Source organism: Candida pseudojiufengensis (genome assembly GCF_024610245.1).
Source record: "Candida pseudojiufengensis strain CBS 10847 chromosome Unknown scaffold5, whole genome shotgun sequence".
NCBI lineage: Eukaryota > Fungi > Ascomycota > Pichiomycetes > Serinales > Debaryomycetaceae > Lodderomyces > Lodderomyces pseudojiufengensis.
The window spans coordinates 819,350-840,705 of record NW_026261528.1 but is presented as its reverse complement, the minus strand read 5'-3'; the positions used below and the strand labels follow the sequence as shown (position 1 = coordinate 840,705).

General features: G+C 30.2%; 7 protein-coding genes across 7 annotated transcripts; 3 read left to right on the top strand and 4 right to left on the bottom strand. All coding sequences in view use genetic code 12, as the record gives it.

The window, feature by feature from the left end:
* Positions 1 to 258, bottom strand: KGF55_002660 (uncharacterized protein; the record flags this gene model as incomplete). The annotated part of the gene is made up of 1 exon (XM_051757368.1): positions 1 to 258. One exon carries the CDS (start codon positions 256 to 258, stop codon positions 1 to 3), a length of 258 nt encoding a protein of 85 aa, XP_051614921.1.
* A 4,998-nt stretch (positions 259 to 5,256) lies between these two features.
* On the bottom strand, positions 5,257 to 8,373 carry KGF55_002659 (uncharacterized protein; the record flags this gene model as incomplete). Its single annotated transcript, XM_051757367.1, has 1 exon — positions 5,257 to 8,373. One exon carries the CDS (start codon positions 8,371 to 8,373, stop codon positions 5,257 to 5,259), a length of 3,117 nt encoding a protein of 1,038 aa, XP_051614920.1.
* Positions 8,374 to 12,086: 3,713 nt separating this feature from the next.
* KGF55_002658 (uncharacterized protein) lies at positions 12,087 to 14,126 on the top strand (the record flags this gene model as incomplete). The annotated part of the gene is made up of 1 exon (XM_051757366.1): positions 12,087 to 14,126. The coding sequence occupies one exon, from the start codon at positions 12,087 to 12,089 to the stop codon at positions 14,124 to 14,126; it is 2,040 nt and encodes a 679-aa protein (XP_051614919.1).
* A 1,035-nt stretch (positions 14,127 to 15,161) lies between these two features.
* On the top strand, positions 15,162 to 16,802 carry KGF55_002657 (uncharacterized protein; the record flags this gene model as incomplete). Its single annotated transcript, XM_051757365.1, has 1 exon — positions 15,162 to 16,802. One exon carries the CDS (start codon positions 15,162 to 15,164, stop codon positions 16,800 to 16,802), a length of 1,641 nt encoding a protein of 546 aa, XP_051614918.1.
* Positions 16,803 to 17,091: 289 nt separating this feature from the next.
* KGF55_002656 (uncharacterized protein) lies at positions 17,092 to 17,553 on the bottom strand (the record flags this gene model as incomplete). Its single annotated transcript, XM_051757363.1, has 1 exon — positions 17,092 to 17,553. The coding sequence occupies one exon, from the start codon at positions 17,551 to 17,553 to the stop codon at positions 17,092 to 17,094; it is 462 nt and encodes a 153-aa protein (XP_051614917.1).
* Positions 17,554 to 18,617: 1,064 nt separating this feature from the next.
* RAM2 (bifunctional protein farnesyltransferase/protein geranylgeranyltransferase) lies at positions 18,618 to 19,529 on the bottom strand (the record flags this gene model as incomplete). Its single annotated transcript, XM_051757362.1, has 1 exon — positions 18,618 to 19,529. The coding sequence occupies one exon, from the start codon at positions 19,527 to 19,529 to the stop codon at positions 18,618 to 18,620; it is 912 nt and encodes a 303-aa protein (XP_051614916.1).
* Positions 19,530 to 20,087: 558 nt separating this feature from the next.
* KGF55_002654 (uncharacterized protein) lies at positions 20,088 to 21,338 on the top strand (the record flags this gene model as incomplete). The annotated part of the gene is made up of 1 exon (XM_051757361.1): positions 20,088 to 21,338. One exon carries the CDS (start codon positions 20,088 to 20,090, stop codon positions 21,336 to 21,338), a length of 1,251 nt encoding a protein of 416 aa, XP_051614915.1.
* Positions 21,339 to 21,356: the final 18 nt, after the last annotated feature.

Here is a 21,356-nt window from a genome sequence, read left to right as displayed (position 1 = left end):
TTAGCCCACATTAATATCTGGTCCATCAAATAAATGTGTTTCTTTTCTAGTAGTTCGACGAATGTTACCACAGTCACTTTTCAAATTCACCATAGGTTTGATTCCGGTTAAGAGTTTGGATTTTGAAACTCTTGTAAAATTTGATGATAATGAGTCAATTCCATCAGGTTGACTGTGAAAGTATCCCCTTGATAATTTTGAAGAGCTTCTTGTTCTTTTTGCAACAGCATCATCAATTGTTGCAAATCTTTTGGACATGGTTAATCGTGAAATTAAAATTAGATTTGATTTTAAAAAGGCAAAAAAAAAAATTGATATTAAGGCTAAATTTTGAAAGCAGAGTTGCAATAAACTTATGGAGTTGAATTTGATGCGAAAGATTTTGCTGTAAAAAAATCTCAACTTTTGTTGCAAATAAATCACTCTTTACAAATTTAAATTTATTTCCTGTGAAAAATTCAAAAGATCACACTAATAAAATTGATACGACCATAGTGCTAGCAACTGAATCAAATCACAATTTCACGTTATTTAATCTTCGTAAATATATTTTCCTATAATTAGGTCAATTACTTCTATTTTCATGGTCATCATTTTATTGTTTTTCCCAAAATCATAGTTTGACGGAGACCGAATTCACTGTCAGGACAATCAACATGGAAATCAGATTGTAAGTGCAAAATAGTAAGTCATAAGATAACAAACCATATTTTACCTCACGTTTGAATAAATATGATAACAGCTGATAATTAAAGATTGAAATCATGAGTTTTGTATCTGGTGTTCGATATCCAGATAGAAAAGAATCACTGAACCCATATAAATTTCTCCCTCTCAATAATCACTCATTGTCCACACGATGTATTAACTTCAGGTTTTATTACTAAAATAGGAAGTTTCAAGATTTAAATATCACTTTCATATTGTCAATGACTGAATTCAACTATAGGCTCTACCCATTTACCACAAATTACCTCTTTTTCAATATCCTGCTATGATTTAATATTTTCCTGTAACGTAACAAATCAATCAAATTACCACAGCTTGATCGTCAATAAGTCGGATAAATTGTTAAAATTAAATCTTTAGATGAAATGGATTGTTACAAAGAATAGTTCAATTATTGTATGTTAATATCTACCCCATAAAAGATGATTGAGACAACATTATCTTTTGAATTTGTTGGTTATTATTGTTTTGATTTTTCTAGTTTTGCTATGGAAAGTTGAAAATTATACACTGAATAGATGAAATTATAGATGGAGTTTATTTTTAAATAATAGGTAAATCTAATTCGTATTTTTTTATCGTGAAGACGATGGACTGAGTAAAATTACACAAAAGCAAAGATTGAAAGTTTCAAAAGATCATTAGGTAAGAAGTTAATTACAACGAAACTAATATCACTGATTTTATCGCATTTGCTTCAAATCACGACAAATCAAAGCCAGTAATGATTATCACTTAGTGGATAGTAATAGATCATTGAAGTATGGTCATATTTTTTTTCGATATTTTAAAAAATCAATATAAATTAAATCATGAAGATGAATTATCAAGGATAAGCGTAAGAGGTTCACACAAGAGAGGTATTGAAAAGCTAAACCAAAATCAGAATACAACTTAAAATCATGATATTATTTCAGAGGAATGAAGAAGAAAAAAACGTGAAAGTAATCAATTAATCGACGATATAGAGTCTAGTTCAAAATGTTACGAAAAGCAGAAACTAAGGAAAATGACCATAGCTTTTAATTTAAAGAGAATAATTATTCAGAACCTGCTGTAATGTATACTTTTTCAAGCGGCAAGAGATTGGGTAAATAGAGGATGTAAAAATATGAACAAACATTTTACTGATGAAATGCCATCATTGAATATAGAGTTGGGGACTGTTTAACGAAATAGAAATAGAAATAAAACATGATGATATACGTGATTATTACAGTGGTTTTGAAGAAGCAATCACAACATTAAATGAATTAAGTCCTAAAATAGATACTATAAAATAATACATTTTGAACATTCAGCACAATATTTCGGTGAATATTTGTATGAAAAACCGAACAAAACTTTACAAGATGGAAAATTGTAATCAACCAGAGATGAAAAAACTCATCGGGATGATATTGTTCTACATTTTTTTTGGGGATCTTTTAGATAAATATGTTGATCCTAAATAATCAAATACTATCCATAATAAATTTGCTCAAATTTAGTTATCAAATTTAATACACCTTATTATAAGTTATTCGCTGAGAAAGAAGAAACAACGAAAAATTATTATAAAGTGACGAGTTAGCTGAATTTGTTTTATATTTAAGTGAAGGTTAATTGGTAGAAATTTAGCGATAAGTATCAAACAGCAATATATTATGGATTTTATTGATTGTTTTGTAAAAAATCAAATTTATATTTCAAAAATTGAAAAGAATATAAGTTAACCAAAATTCCAAATAATGAGGAGATTCTAACAACAGTGAAAATTTGTGTTCAATTCACTCCTAAATAAATAAATCAGAATGTATTGATTATATTCAATCAACGACCTCAAACAATAGAACGAATAATATGACAAATGATGTTAATAACAATAACCAATGAAACCAAATTCTGATAAGAAATAGATCATATTATCAAGTCTGTCACCAACTCGTAGATTATCATCTAATCAAAATCAAATTCACCCAAATGTTTTCAAAGTTTTTCAACATCCGAGATCAAACGCCCTTGTTAAAGAAAAGAGAGATGATTGTAGTGAAGTAAATGACTACATAAAAGCATTAACTAAAAGTGCTAAATCATTAATGAAGATTTGGAAAACAAGAACAAATGAATTGAAGTTCACGAATTGTTTCTTTTACCAACACATGAATCAAATGGAGAAAATATAACGTCTGATTCAAAAGCAAGGAGTTCAGAGATATTAAATAAGTTAAAGATTATTAATAAATTATATAAAGATTTGGAAAGGAAATACAAGCTTGCTAACACTGAATTCACAACACTACTATTTGGAATGTTACAAATTAATATATATCATCTGCAAATAAAAATACCCAATGTCTGTTCTATAACTCACGCTGAAGTGAACACTTTACACGTATCACACTGATCTAAGGTATTCAAATTTGTAATATAATCTAGTTCTTTTCGTAAGGGATAAAATAGAAAATGCAATTCCTGTTGCAAAGAAAGGAGTATATCCGTATATTGGATCAATAATAGGAGCTCGAACATGGTCCTATATATATGGTGTTGGAAATAATTCAAACCATATATTTTCAGATAAACTAACCTGTGTCGAAAGAGGGTTCTTCAAAGTTAAATCACAACTAAACGACACATCAGAGATAAAACTGCACAATCATCAAACATTTCGACAAGTCAAATGTCCATGCAGACGAATACATCAGGATACAATTGGGCCGGTACATATTGAATGTTAAAAATTTATTTGACTATTGATATTGATGAATGGCTTTGTTATTTAATATAACTCATATTTACACTGGGCTAAATTTTGAATGAACAAGTATTGAATGTTTTGACTTTTTGGAATAATAAACTTACAATGTCTAAAATAGATCAGACGATGCACCAAAACAAAAACTAGACATGGAAAAGGCAGTAATAGAAGCTCATTCACCCGAAGCGAATCCCTGAAAGATATAATAGAGTAAAGCTTAATCACACTAAAAAAATTTATACTTATTTCTGAAAATTTACATGACCTATTCATATTTTAATTCCATTCAACCATGTAATAATTAAAGAAAAACCAACATGAATCATACTACACGATATGGATAACATAAAACTACGTTTTTGAATTACATCATCGTTTTAAGAAATATCAACTATATGAATAATCATTTGGCATACTTGTATCACTTAAAGCATCAAATAATGCATAATTAATTGTGTTTGAAAAGGAACATGAAAAACTTTAGCGCTAGTTGCACTGGAATCATTCTGGGGTTTTGGATGTGATATTGATCTATAATAGTATTTTTACATAGTTCAATAACAAAGTCATATTTACTTAAAGTTCAAGTATTACTAAAACTATTAATAGAATCAAACAATCTTTAATCAATTATAGTTTACCTATCAATTATATTCAAGAATCAGGTCTAGAGTTAATGATTAAATGATCAATATTACCAAAAGACTAGAATAATTGTCTAATTTGACTCAGGTACCATCCATGAATAGTGACGTTTTTTTTCAACTCCAATTCATAATTTTAGGAGGGAGAAAAGTAATGGTCTAAGTCCAAGGATTTAAGATTTAAATGATATCTACTATGTTTGAAATATATAAATGGTAAATTTAGTTTGGATCGTATTACATCAAAATTATTAAGTACCAAAAGCGAAATATTTGATACAAGCATTGCATTATAAGATGATGTCTCTTCAGTCACAACAAATATTTACTTTACATATATTTATAGAAAACTAAAACTATGAAATTTCATAGAATGAGAAATCAACAGAACTTAATACTACTCCCATTGAAATATGTATATATGACTAGCAGCTGATAAATAAAAAAAAATCAATAAAATTTGGTTTCTCTAGGATGTGATATATAAAAAATTGAATGGTACGCAGAAATAATTAGTAGTAGCGTAAAAATTGAATTACGTGGACTGCTAATTAATCTAGACTAAAGACTTTGTAATGAGGTTCTTTCGGGCTAAACTTATTGTTCATTCCATCTTCAATCTATAAAATCGGGGAATGAAGTTTATTATAGGAAATCCTAGATTATCAAAAAATCAAATCATCAAAATCAATAACTATCTTGAAAACGTATTAAATAAGGTACGTTTTTGACGGCATAACCAAGACCAGCCTTGAAAAGGCAAGATGAAGTTTTGGTTAGATTTGAAAGTAATGCAAGATGGATATTGATAATCCTACATATACCATAATGTCCAAGATACTTATATAAAGCACAAATCAACCAAAGGTGGTTTTTTTAAGGCTCATTTTCAATGCGTTTTGATTTTTATTCCACGAATACAATAGCTTAAGACACCATGTGCATCAGGTGCCCCTTATATAGATTAAGTTTATAATTTTATACTTATGCTTAAATATATATTGATTTCAAAAAAAAAAAAAAATAAAAGATAACTGCATTTCTAACTAAATCTATATGTTTCTTGTTGTGTGAAATAGCTATGATTCTTGCATCTTGTAAATAGCTATATCTCAACTATGAAGCAAGATATTCGAAAAAAATTCATAGTATAGATTTGGAAACTCCATGAGACATCTGGGAAACTCCATTTTCTATTGGAGCTAGAGCAATTCTTCTTCTCTTGGGCATTGATGATGTAAAAATAGCTTTATTTTGTCTAACCGTAACACCTTTATCGTGAGTATCAACAGCATCGGCATCTAATCCTACCAACAATTGATTCTTTTCTTCTTGCTCTTCTTGCTCTTCTTGCTCTTCTTGCTCTTCTTGCTCTTCTTGCTCTTGTTCTTGTTCTTGCTCTTGTTCTTGTTGTTCTTCTTCTTCTTCTTCTTCTTCTTCTTCTTCTTCTTCTTCTTCTTCTTCGATACTTACAGAAGGCAACTCTGGATCAAAGCCATCTTTAAAACCCATTATTAACGTATCCATGAACGTTGATTCCGAAGTCAGTTTATAGTCATAAAACTTTACCTTTAAAAAATCTCTATTAATCTTATTTCTCTTAGCACCCAAGACCAATCTTAACATTAATAATTCGGAATCACACGAATCTAAATGTTCAAATTCTGCATCAATTTCCGAACAACTGAAACGAATAGTAATACCAAGATGATCTCCAATTCCAAGGTAACTGACTTTGAATTCAAGAATTTGATTCAAAAACGTCTTATCTGCTATTACATAGTCCAATCTATGAGCGAATGAGTGCCCAATATGAGTAATCAATGTATGTGAAGGATCCAAGTGAGCATGTACATCTACTCCCTTTATCTTTTGCACTAATTGATAAAATAGTTTTTTGAAACCTCTGCTGTATGACGAAAAAAGCGTGTCTTTTTCTCTGATACTCAAATTAAGATCCCCAACTATTATATATTTTGGATCTGATATGTCTGGGATTATGCTTATAATTTCTTCTAAAAATTCTTTTTTATCATTCTGAGGCCCGTATATATTTAAGATTGTTCTTTCAAATCCTTCACGTGAAATAGTAATATCGTAAAAGCGGCTTTTGAATCTTTCACTAAGTTTGTTATTAATGATACCAGGTTCTGAAACTTCAAAAGTTTTTTTTCTTATGAACGTGATTACCTGCAGTTCTGAAGCCGCCTTGTAAGCATTAAAGCCGGGAATATATCCAATGGGGTCTGTATCCGGATTATTCAATTCCTGAAATGTCAATATATCTGAGCCATGTATTAATGTTTCAAGATTACCCGATTTGTTGTTGCTTTTGTTTATGTTCTGGTTAATCCATTTGTAAATTTTTTCTTTTGGTTCAAAATTTTTTTTCTTGAGATAAAATGGCTTTGGAATTTGATCAATAATCCTACCAAATTTTTTTTCATCGTGCGAAAAAATTTCCACTTTCTCATATACACCAGCTTTTTTGTCCAAATAGTTTTTCAATTTTATATCAGTGCCATTTACTTCAGCAATTGCAGACAAACACAAGAGTCCTAGTTTTATGATCCGTTCAATCATTTTTTCTTTCAAATTTTTAACAGCTTTGCAATGTGTACGTTCATGCCTAATCATGTATGACAGACTTGAATAATTTTCCAAGCAATCCGGACATTTATGAGAATACCTAATGTGATGAGACTCAATATGACTTCTTAACCTGTCAGTCCGATGAAACTTCAAATTACAATCTGAACATCTGAAATCCTTGATATGAGATGAATTTTCAACACCTGCAAGGAAAATTTCTTGATCTTTTGGTGAAATCATTTGATGAATTTTAGCTAAATGATATTTATACGCTGTTACTGTATAAAAGTTTGCAGGCTTTTCCACCAGGTACTCGATACATAATGCACAGTCAATTGGTTCTTGTTGTGTTGTCATTTTTTCAACTGCTTGCTCAACCGTAATATCATACACAATCTGTGGACTGATTATATTTTGTAAATAATCTGTTTCTGCAATAGCTTGTATCAAACATAATGGATGCTTCAAGAAATGATGAAGTAGGTGCATACTGGAATAGAACTGATTTTCACAAAATTTACAAACCTTGTTAGCTTGCATGATTTTATCTCCAATACTTAACTCTTTGTGGGTTGTTGTTTGATCATCAAGGGAAATATACTCATCATTATCATTTAACATATGGTCAACATTAGGCATCATTTCCAATATTTCATCACTATCATTTATTTCATCCATTTCGAACGAATCATTCACTTTCAATGGTTTCTGGAATTTAAGATTTAAGTCACCAAATGCATCATAAAGGGGTTCCAAAATTGTTTCATTTACATGTTGTTCAACCGATTTTTTCTTGTTTTGCTCGTTATTATGCTGGTTTTTGTAATGAGTGGTAAGACCTCTTTTGGTATTGGTCACTTTTTTGCATAAAGCACAATGAAATTCTTCCAATGGTCTATTGCTTAACCTTTTACATCGAACTGATTGTTGATGTCTTTCCAAAGCTTCTGATCCTTCTGCAATTTCCAAATTGCATAAACCACAACGTTGCTTTTTAGTCTTAACAATTTTCAGTGGATCACAAGCCACCTCGTGATAAACCAACGATTTTTTATCAAATAACGACTTCTTACATTTTCTGCATATAAATTGTTCCAGTTGTTCAACTTTACCACAATTGATCGTTTGTTGATGTTTTTTTAAATTTTGGAATAGCACATTTTTACCACAATGATCACAATCAACTCGATAATGGGTATGATACCAATGCTGTCTGTATTTTGCAGGGGATCTGAATTTAAGGGAACAGACGGTGGCATTTACGTCATCATGTCTCAGCTGACAATAAAGTTTTCCTTTTTTTAAAACTGCCTCAGGAACGTCTACCACAGAACCAATAGCAAGATGCTGCTCCCGTTTGGCTTTCATTTCATCCTCCAGAAGATTTTTTTTTGAGACATTCTCATAATGAGTTTTTTCATGAAGTAAATAAGCAGCCTCATCAATAAATTCTAGATCACAAATTGCACATATATATTTCCCACTATCTATTATTGGAGGTACTAAATTTTCACAATCATGGTATTCTTGTAAATGTTTAACTAAGGTGGTTACATATTCATGAGCAAAGCCACATTTAAAACAAATTAACGGTGGTACGAATAATAAATCCAGGAGAGTCACCTTCTGTGTATTATCTTTAAGATTATCACTTTGGATGGTTGTCATACAAAATTATTCAACTGGACCTTCAGGTATTTTAGTGTTAAATATGGTTCAAAAAATCACTTGAAACAATTTTGATATTGGATGTTGTTGTTTTTTTTATAAGAATTCACTAAGAAAGTGCCAAAAAAAGCTAATATGACTTTATAATTGAACTGTGAATATCAGCGCTGAGTGTAGTTAATGTGGGTTTTATTTTGGTTGTAAAAAAATTATTGAAATCTTAAAAATTATTAAAATCTGACTTGATGTGGTAGCCGGAATTTTTAAAATTTTCTTCATTTTATTTTCCATATAATCATTATCAATTTAGCCAAATCAAATGTTGGACTCAATGTGGATGAATTTTTTAGGCGAGTATGAAATTAGTAGTACTAAAAAGTAAAAAGTATGGAGCATAGAATCGATTCATCGTGATTCTAAATTGTTTGCAACAAAATTTAAGATATTTAAACAAACTAATTTGTACTTTAGGCCTTATTATATTAGTATAGTTTTTGAAGGAAACTAAATATTTATGGAATTGAGGTGGATATATCAACTGATTATGATAAAGTATTTAATGTAAAACATTTGAAACCATAATATACAAATTTTCAAAATATGTTAAAAGAATCACCTCTTCCTAGTAATCATTATTTGGAGAAAGATTAATTAAAGAAATTGTCGGGTTAAATTTATTAGAAGAACTTGTTTCATATACTTTTATGGACTGTGACCCATCACATGCAATGGTATTTGATTTCAATGATACAAAGAATACAATAGAACCTAGTTATTTTCAGGAATTATTAGATAATTTTAAACTTGAGTCAGAAATTGAAAAATCTTCAGGTGAAGTTGTAAAAGTATCTGTCAGTGAAATTGATAATTAAAAGATAAGATCTCCGCGCAATTTAATACAAGATGTTAAAGGTATGTATAATTTTAATTGTATTGGTTTTTTGATCTCACCATCTGTGGTTTTTCTACCAAAAGGTTTTCCACATCATTTGTTTTTGGAATTGGATATTATATTCTCTTCAAAAATTTTTTTATTTTTATTTGAGTTTTTTTTTTGGGTAAGTTAGTTTTTAATTGAGTTGTTAGGTTTGGTTTTATTTTTCCAATCTAGCGTGTCGCTTGGTTCTGTTTTATTCGGGATTTGGCACAACATATATCCTTCAGACCATTTTTTTGTTTCCATTCCATACTTAGGACAAAGGTATATTTCATCAATCCAGTTCAAGCTATCACATCATTCAAAGATCCTGATCAAATCTTAGTAATGATTCAACCATTCATTCATCCTTCCGGTTTTTGTTGTTGTTGGTGTTCGATTGAGGACAATTGACTTCATTCCGGGCGGAGAGTAAATTAGGCTATTGATGTTCAGATCTTGTTGGTAGTTGTAATGGAGTACATAATGAGATTACAATAAGTGATTATGCTTTTTCCTTTTTAATTGAATTTAAAATAGTTATGCAAGTTAAGAAATTAAATTGATAAGAATTATTAAAGTTGATATAACACAGATGTTTATTTTAAATCTTTATTAAGTTAAAGTTATGTTTATGAGTTACCTCGTTTTCAAATATATGTTATTGATATATGTTTTCATGTTTTTGTTTGAACGATGATAAATAAATTGGTTTGAACAGAAAGGTCCAAACAAAGTAATTAAAGATATTATATTGAAAATTGCAAACTGTGAGAACAACACATATTACTATTTTGTTTTTGTTATTATGAATTAGGAAGATTGACTATTGTGCAAGTCAATGATAAAGTTAGTTAATCGAAAGGGTTGAATATCCTCTGGATTAGGAATGTGTTATAGGAAATTAATCTTTAAGGAAATTAAGACAAAAGTCATCAACAACTCATATACATAGAAGTACATAGTTAATCAACATTATCAAACACCTATAATTAAGATTACATTATCATCATCTACATTAATCATTTTACTTTTGATAATCAGTTGCAATCAAAAGATTGGGAACCTTGTCAGTTCTGATTATTGTAATTTATTATTACTTTATTATCATTTCTACTCATTATTACGTAAGTAAGGGAGTTTTAACGAACTTGCTTACATCCTGGTATCATGACTTGTTTATGAGGAGAAAGAAAAGTGAAAAGATTTCAATTGGCCATTAAGATTTGTATCAAAAGTTTGAATTTTTTGAATGGAAAAAGATCTAAAATAGACTTAAAACTAGAGTTGGAATTTAAATAGACTTAAAACTAGAGTTGGAATTTGTATCAAGTTTGGTTGATCTTGATTCTTCACCTAGATTTGTTTCTGTTTCCTTACTTATGAAGTCGTGATGCGATTTCATGACTTACACATTTTAAGTTATATAAAGTGATTATATATTATAGATCTAGGTACAGTAGGCATATTCAAAATAAGAACACCCGCCTCCATATAAATCATCAACATCATCTTTTTGTCTATAATATTGGCACATGCACCAAAATTAATCTTGTTAGATAATGCTAATACCTTTCTCTTGTACGGCTAAACTTTAAAGGTTTATTTGAAACTCAACTTAAAATATACTGCAATGCCCGTATAATTCTTCAAACTCGACAAATTTATCGTTGCTGCTTCCTTCCAACTCGTGCGAGTCCATTAAACCCAATTTATCAACTCTACCTTCCCCATATGGAATATTGAGTTTTTTTTTCAAAATTTTCACATCTTCATTCATCCATATTTATATTTTAGCTGCCGCATATAACGGGTTTTGATGATATGAATTTTTAAATTAGGATTCCAAAATCATATATCTAGTATTAGTGCGTCGCAAATTAATCCTCTCCCTCTTACTTTTCTGTATGCAATTCAACAATTTGATGATGGTGAATGTAGAATAGTAGTTAAAACTCCAATAAGATCCAAGGGATCCTTTGTACAAGTGAATTTTATGTGTTTAATGAAATATGCACTCGTTTGTTGTTACTCCCATTTTTTATAAAGTTTAGTTTTGTCAGCTGTGTTGGTGAATATAGAAAATAGAAAGCTCGTAGTGGAATCCTATTCGTATAAGGAGTTGAATTGAATGATACCAATGTAACTGAGCTAGTTGCCAAATACTGGACGTTTTTCATTAAATTTAGTGCACGCACATGACCACCAACATCAAATCAAGCTATTACACTTCCTCGAAAGGTATATTCTCATTCAAATCATGAAGTAGGTCTTAAAACATTCAACCGTGCTATAATTTCCAGTATGTTGTTTTGCAGGCTTGAACAATTTGTTGTGATAGTCCATTTGCTGTGACATGTGTAAATTGTATCAAATACAAAAGTCACTCTAAAATACTGAATTCTTTCAAGACTGTCCACAGCATAAACAAGTTTTGGTCGTGAATATAAATATTGAACGCATGGTGGGTCGAATAGTAATTTATACCTGAGTTGAGTGGAATTATTAATTCGCTGAAGTACTTAGATCTAAATTTTTGTTGTAACTTCACGAGTGGTTGTTGATGCTAATTTCGCGAGTATGGGCGAAAAGTCGATCTTGATATTGTTTTGAGGGTTGATGTTGATCTTAATATGGACTAGATAACTGTTTCGATGAGTTGATGAGTTGATTTTGCCTGAGCTTTTTTGTGATTACTAGACATCATAAAACAGACGCGTGACTTTTTATATTTAGTTTACATTAACCAGATATTTTTTTTATTCACGACCAACAACATTTTCAACTATATACGTCAATGAAAAGATCTAGGCGACAGTTAGAGTTAGAAGAATTGCAAAGTTCTATAGACAGCGGTTCAATCTATAATGATGTTGAAAGTTCAAGAGAAAGTGAAGTAGATAGTGATGAAGGTAATATGGAAAGAGGATTAGGTGTTAATAATATTGCAACTGAATTGGAAGGAAGATCAAGTAATAATGAAGAAAGTCAATTAGACAGCGGTTCAATCTATAATGATGTTGAAAGTTCAAGAGAAAGTGAAGTAGATAGTGATGAAGGTAATATGGAAAGAGGATTAGGTGTTAATAATATTGCAACTGAATTGGAAGGAAGATCAAGTAATAATGAAGAAAGTCAATTAGACAGCGGTTCAATCTATAATGATGTTGAAAGTTCAAGAGAAAGTGAAGTAGATAGTGATGAAGGTAATATGGAAAGAGGATTAGGTGTTAATAATATTGCAACTGAATTGGAAGGAAGATCAAATAATAATAATGAAAGTCATTTAGAAGAAGGATCAGATCATAATTATGGAAATGAAACAAATGGAATATCTATTAATGGCACCAATACAAATTTGAATTTAATCCCAATATCACAAACTGTCGCTGCAACTGCTGTTATCAACAATAATCTATATGGTTTCATTAAAACCGAGTCTGAAGGGATCAATAATCAAGCATTGGTACTAAAAAATGGAAATGAAAGAAGCTTCAAGCTCACGTCATTAAATGAAGCCGTTATTCCTTTGGAGCGGGTTCCATTGAATTATGGGTTGACATCCCTTGATCCTAGACAAAAAATGGTGGATCATTTCAATTTTCAGTCACTTCGAGACTTGGGCCTCCCTATGGGTTGTGTTGGCAACTATTTTAGACCCGAAGTGCTTCAGCATTTAATTTATTCGGTGGATGAACTTAGGCTAATTGGAATAGTAGATCTACACCAATTTGGTTTTGACAGTCAAAACTTATTCAATTATAAACCATTTACGGAACTCGAAAATACATTTATCATAGAATATCTTGCAGATAACGGAATTTCAAATGATTCGTGGGATAGTCTAGCTACCGAATTGAATAGAATCCCTTTCTATGTTATCAGACAATGGGATAATATTAAGAATGAAGTAGACGAAGAAGTGATGAAAACCATTCTTGACAAACCAATCTACCCAGTAATCCCTTATTCAACACCACATATAGAAGATGTACTTCTAATTAGGTCATACTTAACCTTTTGCTTCAATAAAGAAGCAGGAAAACCTTTACCTTATTTATCTGAGTTATTATTCGTAATATCAAAATACATGAGGAGCACATCGATAGCATCAATGCATCGAGTCCAAGTTCAACTCATGCCTAATCTTCGAGAAGCAGTGCATTATCTTATAGATGTTTTACAAGGAAAAACGTCGTTAAATTTTAACTCATATCTAAAGATGGGGTACTATCTGAACAAATTCGTACCGGCTAATATTGCTTATAATCAATATTTATATACTGAAGAAGAATTACGAAATTTGGGCTTAGTCGATGTCGGCTTTTTGGGGTTTGTTGATCAACCAAAGTATTTTCAAGAAGAAAACAGTTTTGACGATTTAGAGTTAAGTACTATTAGATCCGAAATGTCCACCATTCCTGCTGGTAGAAGATTGTACTTACACTTGTTCAATACCGGGCTTATAAATCGTACCCCATTTAATATAGAGGCTAGATTCAAAAATAATTTAGAAAGGAAGAAATTGTTTCCCAATGGTGCAAATACAGTGGCTTCGCAAAGTTCTCGTCATTTTGATAAAGAGCAACTAATTATGGTAATTAGATGTCTATTAACTTACGCATCTAATATGAGTTTCCCTATTCCATTGACTCATTTGGAGCCACACGTATTTATCGGTATTGCTCAGCTTTTTCAGACCAAAAATTGCTTTGACATTAGAGAATTCTACGATACACAGCTTGAACCTTTTGGTTTGAAAGCATTTGAATTTTTAGCTGTGCAGGAAACATATCGTCATGTGAAAGATTATGTCGAATTAACGGCTGGAAACTAGAGTGAAACTTTTAAATAACATGACTAATGAATACAATGAAGTAAAGAGTAATGACTACAATGACTAATGAATACTATAACTAATGAATAAACTGATTTAATGAGTTAGAATGATAATCAATTGAGTAAATAATAAATCAATATAATTGATGAATTAAATAAGTAATGAATTAATAAGTAATTAATATACCCAAATGTAGTAAACAAATTATATAACTAACTCACCTGACTGTTTTAATTTCAGTTACCGATCAAATTATTTTCAACACTTGCTTGTGAATAGTCAAATCAATTGATGGAACGACGGTCGATCTCGACGAAAATTTTCTCAAGAATGTAGGTAAATTGTGCAGGGTGAGTCAGGTATTTACAAATGATTCAGCAGACTTGACACTTTGAGCATATACTAAGCAAGCTGATGCACAATACCAACTACTACGTTGAACTCTAATTCCAATGATCTTTCAAGGCCTACCTTCAATATATCTCTTTTCTTTCAAAATTCCAAGATAATTTCTTTTGAACATTATAAGAATGACCCCCTCACCAGAAGCCTCATCATCACAGCAACGGAGATATTTTTCAGTGATTCATTCGAATAGGGTCTCTGTAGTTCAATAGTTCAACGTTCATCAGTATTGAAGATTTTAGCGAGCAATTGGTGGCAGCAGCTGTTTCTAAATCAATTACACTCGGCTAAATTTTTCCATTTCATGATAAAGTTCTTTATTTTCAACAATTTGAATTGATATTTGACAAGATGAATAAGTTTATATTGCTATCCTCATATGCAGTATGAGAGCCCAATTCAGATTTTACCATTGATTAGGAACCACCACTAGCTTCATCACCCACAGTTGGCCACAAATGTAGGATGGTCGCTTTGATTTTCATCTTCACTATTTTTTGTGAATGATGTTTGAAGTTATTGTGGGTTCGCCTATGTCTTAAAATTTGCGTCAATTTTAATCATTTTTTTTTTTACTTTAATTAAAGTGTTCAACCGATTTACCGCCACTAGTTATCGATCCATTCAATGGCAAGGACCAGAAGCTCTCGACAAAGATTGGTAAGCACTCATGACGAGGAACAAGGTGTTAATACTGAAGATGGAGCACTCAATTTACATAACGAAGTAACCAATGCTGAAGAACCTCAGACTCCTCATGTACTGGAAAATAAGAAAAAAGTCATTAAAGTGGTTCCTCGTACCCGATTAGATGATGAAACCATTGGAGAACATGAACAATATTTTGAAGTAGTCGAATTAAATCGCGTTGCAAGCTTGAATAATAACTTACCACTAGAAACAAGCAGTGCTAGACATCCTCCAATATATGGGATCACTCCTATTGAACTTCCAACTACTAATGATCATGAGGAAGTCTTTATAGATTTATCAAATTTGAATCGTTTAGAGTTTGATTCAGTCGCAAAAATCAATGAACCACTTGGCAAATTGGCTAACTATTTTCAGGAAAGTGTTTTAAAACATATATGTTACAGCAAAGAAGACTTGATTCAAATGGGATGCGAAGATCTATTTCAATTTGGTTTCAGTAATGAGGAAGATAATCTAAATCATGGTGCTTTCTATGAACAAGAAAACGAGAAAATACTAGAAGAGGTACGTAAAAAGGGAGCTATCTGGAGCACATTTGAAGAGTTAGGGATTCTTTTTAATAGAGTTCCATTGTATGTCAAAAATAGATGGGAAAGAATCGATCAACGTCTTAATGATTCTAGTGATATCCCAGAAGTGTTTGAGACTTCAGAAAATATAATTGAAGAAGATGAACTATCAGACGAATCCGATTCTGATGATCTTGACAGTGATCCACAAAGTTACGATCTACACCTCATTAGATGCTTAGCTACTCATTGTTTGAACACTCATTCAATAGGAGTGATTGGTAATTCTGAAGAGTTCTTTTTTGCTGTTTCCAAATTAACAAGGAGTTCGTCAGCCGTGATTAGAGGAAAATATTATAATTTGATCTTAATTCATTTGAAAGAAGCTATACATTTTGCATTGGATACGCTTAATAGTAAATTTGGTTCAAATTTTAGGGCATATATGAAATATAATATTTATCAAAATTTATTCAACAATGTGGATAACAGATACAGGGTATTTACTTATTCAGAAAGTGATTTAGTTAATCTTGGTTTGCGTCATCTTAGTTTTCTAGGTTTTGCTGCTCCACAAGTATCATTTCAAAATGGAAAACTTACTGAAGAAGAACATGCTAAAATAATAGAACAAATGGAACTGGTACCTTTTAATAAAGACCTATGTCTACAACTTTACAACAAAAAACTTATTGCTCGTACCCCATTCAATATTTTGGGAAGACTCGAAAAAGAATATGGAGCTCAATTTCAAACTAATTCAAAAAAGCATGAGATTCAATCTTATCCATACAAAAAAGAAGAAGAAATAATTTATTTAAGATGTCTTCTCACTTATGCATATAATAGGAATTTAAATTTACCAATTCAATTCTTGGAAATGGAATTCTATTTAGGGGTTGCTGAAATCTTACCTGTTCGAAGTTGTTTCGCCTTGAGGAAATTGCAACGATATGTAATTGCACCAGCCGGTATCAAAGCCTTCGAATTTTTGTTTGTACAAGATGAGTACCAAAATTTGAAGGAGTACCTTGATTCAGAATAAAAAAGTCCATCATGACGAGAGTTCTGAAAAAAAGGTCAAGATTGTCAATTATTCTTGTTATCATCACTTTTCATAGCTAGTTTAATAAATAATGATGCAAACTGGAATCAATTTCTCTATGCCACACATTTAATCGTAGTATTCACTATAGATTAAGATCGACAATGCATTTATTTTCATTTTCTCAAAACACCCTTCCAAACATGATTTGCGCATCATCATTATGATCGAATGGTTTAAAATCTTCGTCAGAACAGGCCCTTTGTTGAGGAATAGTTTAATTTGAAACTCATCTAGTATATGCACCCTCAAAGATAACAATAGCTACAACCATTGTCCACTTTCTTCCAAAAATAATCGATAATTTTCCAAAAGGTTGAATAAATACAGCCATAGCTAATAAGAATCCAGAAGATAACCATCCAATGTTCTCAAATTGATTAAATTGATTACCAACAGTTGATATTATAGTAGCAACAATCGTTTGATCTAATGCAAATAAGAATAAACATAAGAATAATGAAACAAAACACATTACTAGTTGAAATCCATGAATATATTGATCTTCTCTTTTTGTTCCATCTCCGGCGTCTGATTCTTTAAAATGACGATGTTCACTTGTAGCTACTGATTGTTGATCCTCCATATCTGGTAGTTGTTGATCATGTGGGGTATATTCTTCTATGATTGCGGCTTTTGAATTATTTGATGAAGCAGAACTTATATTTGAATTAAACTGCTCCCTAGCCATTGTGTTTGAGGTTACAAATGATAATTGATATAAGGTAGATTTGATTGTATCTCAAGCTTTTTCATCTCGTTGATGAAGATGATTCTGTTTATTTATATGAAATTAATTGTTTTTGAAAAACAATTAAAAAATATTTTGTTACACAAAAAGCTGCTTCGGATAAACACTAAATGCAGGGTGCGGATTTAGGAGATACAAGTCAGAGGTTTTACATGAATAGATAAAGACCAGGCTAAAGTGAGTCCCATAGCAAGGACCAGATATACTGGAAAATCAACCATTGTATTCACATAAAGTCTACAGAGTTGAAATATTTGTATTTTGATCTTGTATAGGTGCGGTCCTAGTTAAATCCGCATGAATCACAACAACGTTGATATCAAATGTTTCAGAATTTTATATGCTACCAATTTTTGATAAACAGCCGTATTGTTTTTTTTTCAACTTTGTTAACTCCATTAGGTCAAATTTTTAATTTTATAAAGTCCTCCTCGATTGAGTAATATTTTACTAAAATGTAAAAATTCTACCACAACAGTACTTCTTGATGTTTTTCGTAAGTCCGTATTGAGTGTATGAATAGTGATTGTCGAATTTGAATAAACTAAACTATCCCAAACTTAAATTATTACGATTTGATAGTCATTTACGAGAAATTTAAAATCCACAAAAAAGTCTTGATAATCAAAAAGGACGGAGTAAAATAAATTTAATTAATTTCGTATTTACACGCGGCTTGAATCATTACCAAACTTGACTAATCTCCTGAATTATGTGTAAATATTATTCCGGATATAATACCTGAGTATGATACGAATCAGTTACTTCGAGACACAAGATTAAACAAAGAATTTGACAGGAGATATCGCCTCAACGGAGACAAAACTCTAGTTTCAGAAAAGAAAATGCTGCTACTACTGACATACTACATTAGTTTGGAGAAAAACAATGCTACAAATGTAAAAGCAAAATATTCCCATATCTAATTTCTCTTCATCATTTACGTTAATATATTTAAAAAAACTCGTAAGATCGTTTTCGATCTTTGTTGAAACTTATTGACATTAAATATCTTCACATTCAGCTATTAAAAATTTCCAATAATTACTTCTTATGGGATCATATTCATTAATTAATAACTGATAAATCTGTTTAGCATCCTCGTATTTATGCTCTTTCTTGAAAATATTTGCTAATAATTCCATTGCAAAAGAATTAGAAACTTCTCTCTTATCAACATTAACAAATTTTGAAGCAAAATCTTTCAATTCAATAATATCTTTATCGAATTTATCATAAATTCCTAAAAAATAATTCCAAGAGCTTGCATTTTGAGGACATCTTTCAATCATTTCCTTTGCATAATTGATTTCTTTATCAATTTTGTCTGAATTGACATTTTTTGGTTTGAAATTAATAAAAAATCTATGACTCCATGCACTATTATTTAAAACATCATCATCTATCATATCATTAACAAATTTAATTTCTTTCAGATCGTTATATAAATCAAATTTTTCAATAAGCCATTTACGATAAGACCAAACATGATGATTCTTAGGATCTGAATCTAACATTGCTTGTAAAATTGGATATTCTCTATATGGATCAAACTTAACATTTTCATCTTTTAATATTTCATTTATAATCAATTGTCTATAATTCCAAATTTGATAATTTTTTTCATTATCCAAAGCAATTTGTTCACACCAATCTAATTCATCAAATAAATTTTTGTTTGGTAAATTTTTCAATATATTAAATCGGTAGATCCATGTAGTATAATGAGATGCTAATTGTTCAATTCCCAATTCAGTCAAATATAGTGCTCTTTCAGAATATTCATTTTGTTTCATTAATGCCAAAAGCATACCCATTATTGATTTATATTCTTCATCATATAAAATTTGACATAGTTGAGGTTCTTCTGTATTTAATTCAACAGGTTTAATGTTTGAAAAATCAAATTCAGTCATTTTGGTGTTGTGTGTTTAATTTATGAATTAATTTTCTCTGAGAATGCCTCTCATATATATATATATATATTGTGTTTTGATTATATCATTGTTGACCAAATGTAATTGGTCTATATATGTTTCAAATATTTTGCTTGGTGTGACATGTAAAAATTACCATTTTAAGACTTGACAATTGAAAGAGTTTTTTGATGAAATTTATCAACACGTGACCTCGTAAATCTTTAAATTTCAGTAGGTACAATCGGAATAATGTCAATTCTTAAATTTAGTAGAACTTGATAGAATAATAAATATTAAACTATAAAGACCAGAACAAACTAATTATTGAATAATTTAATTCCTATGAGATGGATTAATAACACTCAATGCATACTTCTATATTAATCTACTTCAAATCTAAATAATCTGGAGAGAATTAGTATGAGCAATTTACAATTTATACAACCGATATCTTTAATTGTAACAACTTGTTTTATATTATTTCATATATTAAATTTAATATTTGGTAATAGATCTCAATTACCAATTCTAATAACGACGTTTGCATTTACAAATATGGTTTCGAGAACATCTATGTTTAGATCAATTGTTGAACATGCTCATAATTCAATAAAAGGTAAAACATCAGCATTAAAAAATATTCCTAATACTACTGGTAGTAATTATTCAAAATTTGATCAATTAACTAATGGACAAAAAATTGAAGTATTATCTGCTATTAAAAGTTTAAAAAGTTATGAAACAAATTCAAAGGGAGTAAATGAAAGAAGAAAAGAATTATTTAAAAAAATGAGTTGGACTCAACAAAATCTTGGTGAAAAAGTTGGTTATTTACAAAAATTAAAATCAATTGATAAAGCAATTGATACAAATCAAAAATTTATTGATGATGTTGCAAATTATGCTGTTTCAAATTATGGAGTAAGTCAAAAAGATTTCGAATTATTAGAAAATGAATCAAGTAATTCAAGTGGTAATAATTATAGAGTTATTGAAGCATTGGGACATTATACTCGTGATTGGACTCCAAATAATATAAGTTTGGAATTATTACCAATTTTTGAATATATCGCATCACAATTGGAAATGTTAATTGATTATAGACAAAAAAAAGATACCGTGTTGGTGTTTCCAGGAAGTGGATTAGGTAGATTAGCTTATGAATTTGCTAAATGGGATTATGGTGCTGTGTATTCTGTTGAAAATTCTGGATTAATGAATTTATTTGTTGACTTTAACTATAGCAACAATACAAAGCCATATACAATTCATCCATATATTCATACAAATTCAGATTTTTATAATACTAAATCACAATTAAGAACATTTGAATATAAACCAATTGGAGAAACAAATAAACCAGAATCATTACATATAGCACAAAAAGATTTCACTCAATTTGAAATACCAGATAGAGATAAATATAAAAATGTTGTAATTGTATCAGTATTCTTTTTAGATACTGCTGAAAACCTTTTCAATTATTTAGATACAATTGGAAAATTAGCCAAACCTTCTGGAAATGTTGAAAGAGGTTATTGGATTAACGCAGGCCCATTGAAATATGGATCAGCTGCTCAAGTTGAATTAAATGCTGACGAATTAGCAGAAGCTCGTAAGAATTTAGGCTGGGTTGATGCTCAAAGTGTTTATACTATTTATGATCCCTTATCATTGGGTAATAAAACTGGTTTAGTTGGTTATTTGACAGACAAAGAAAGCATGTGGCAAGGTTATTATGGATTAAATTTATTCACAACTTCAAGAAAAGAGAATAAATCATATAAAGATACTACATTAGGATAGGCCGTATATTTAAAAAAA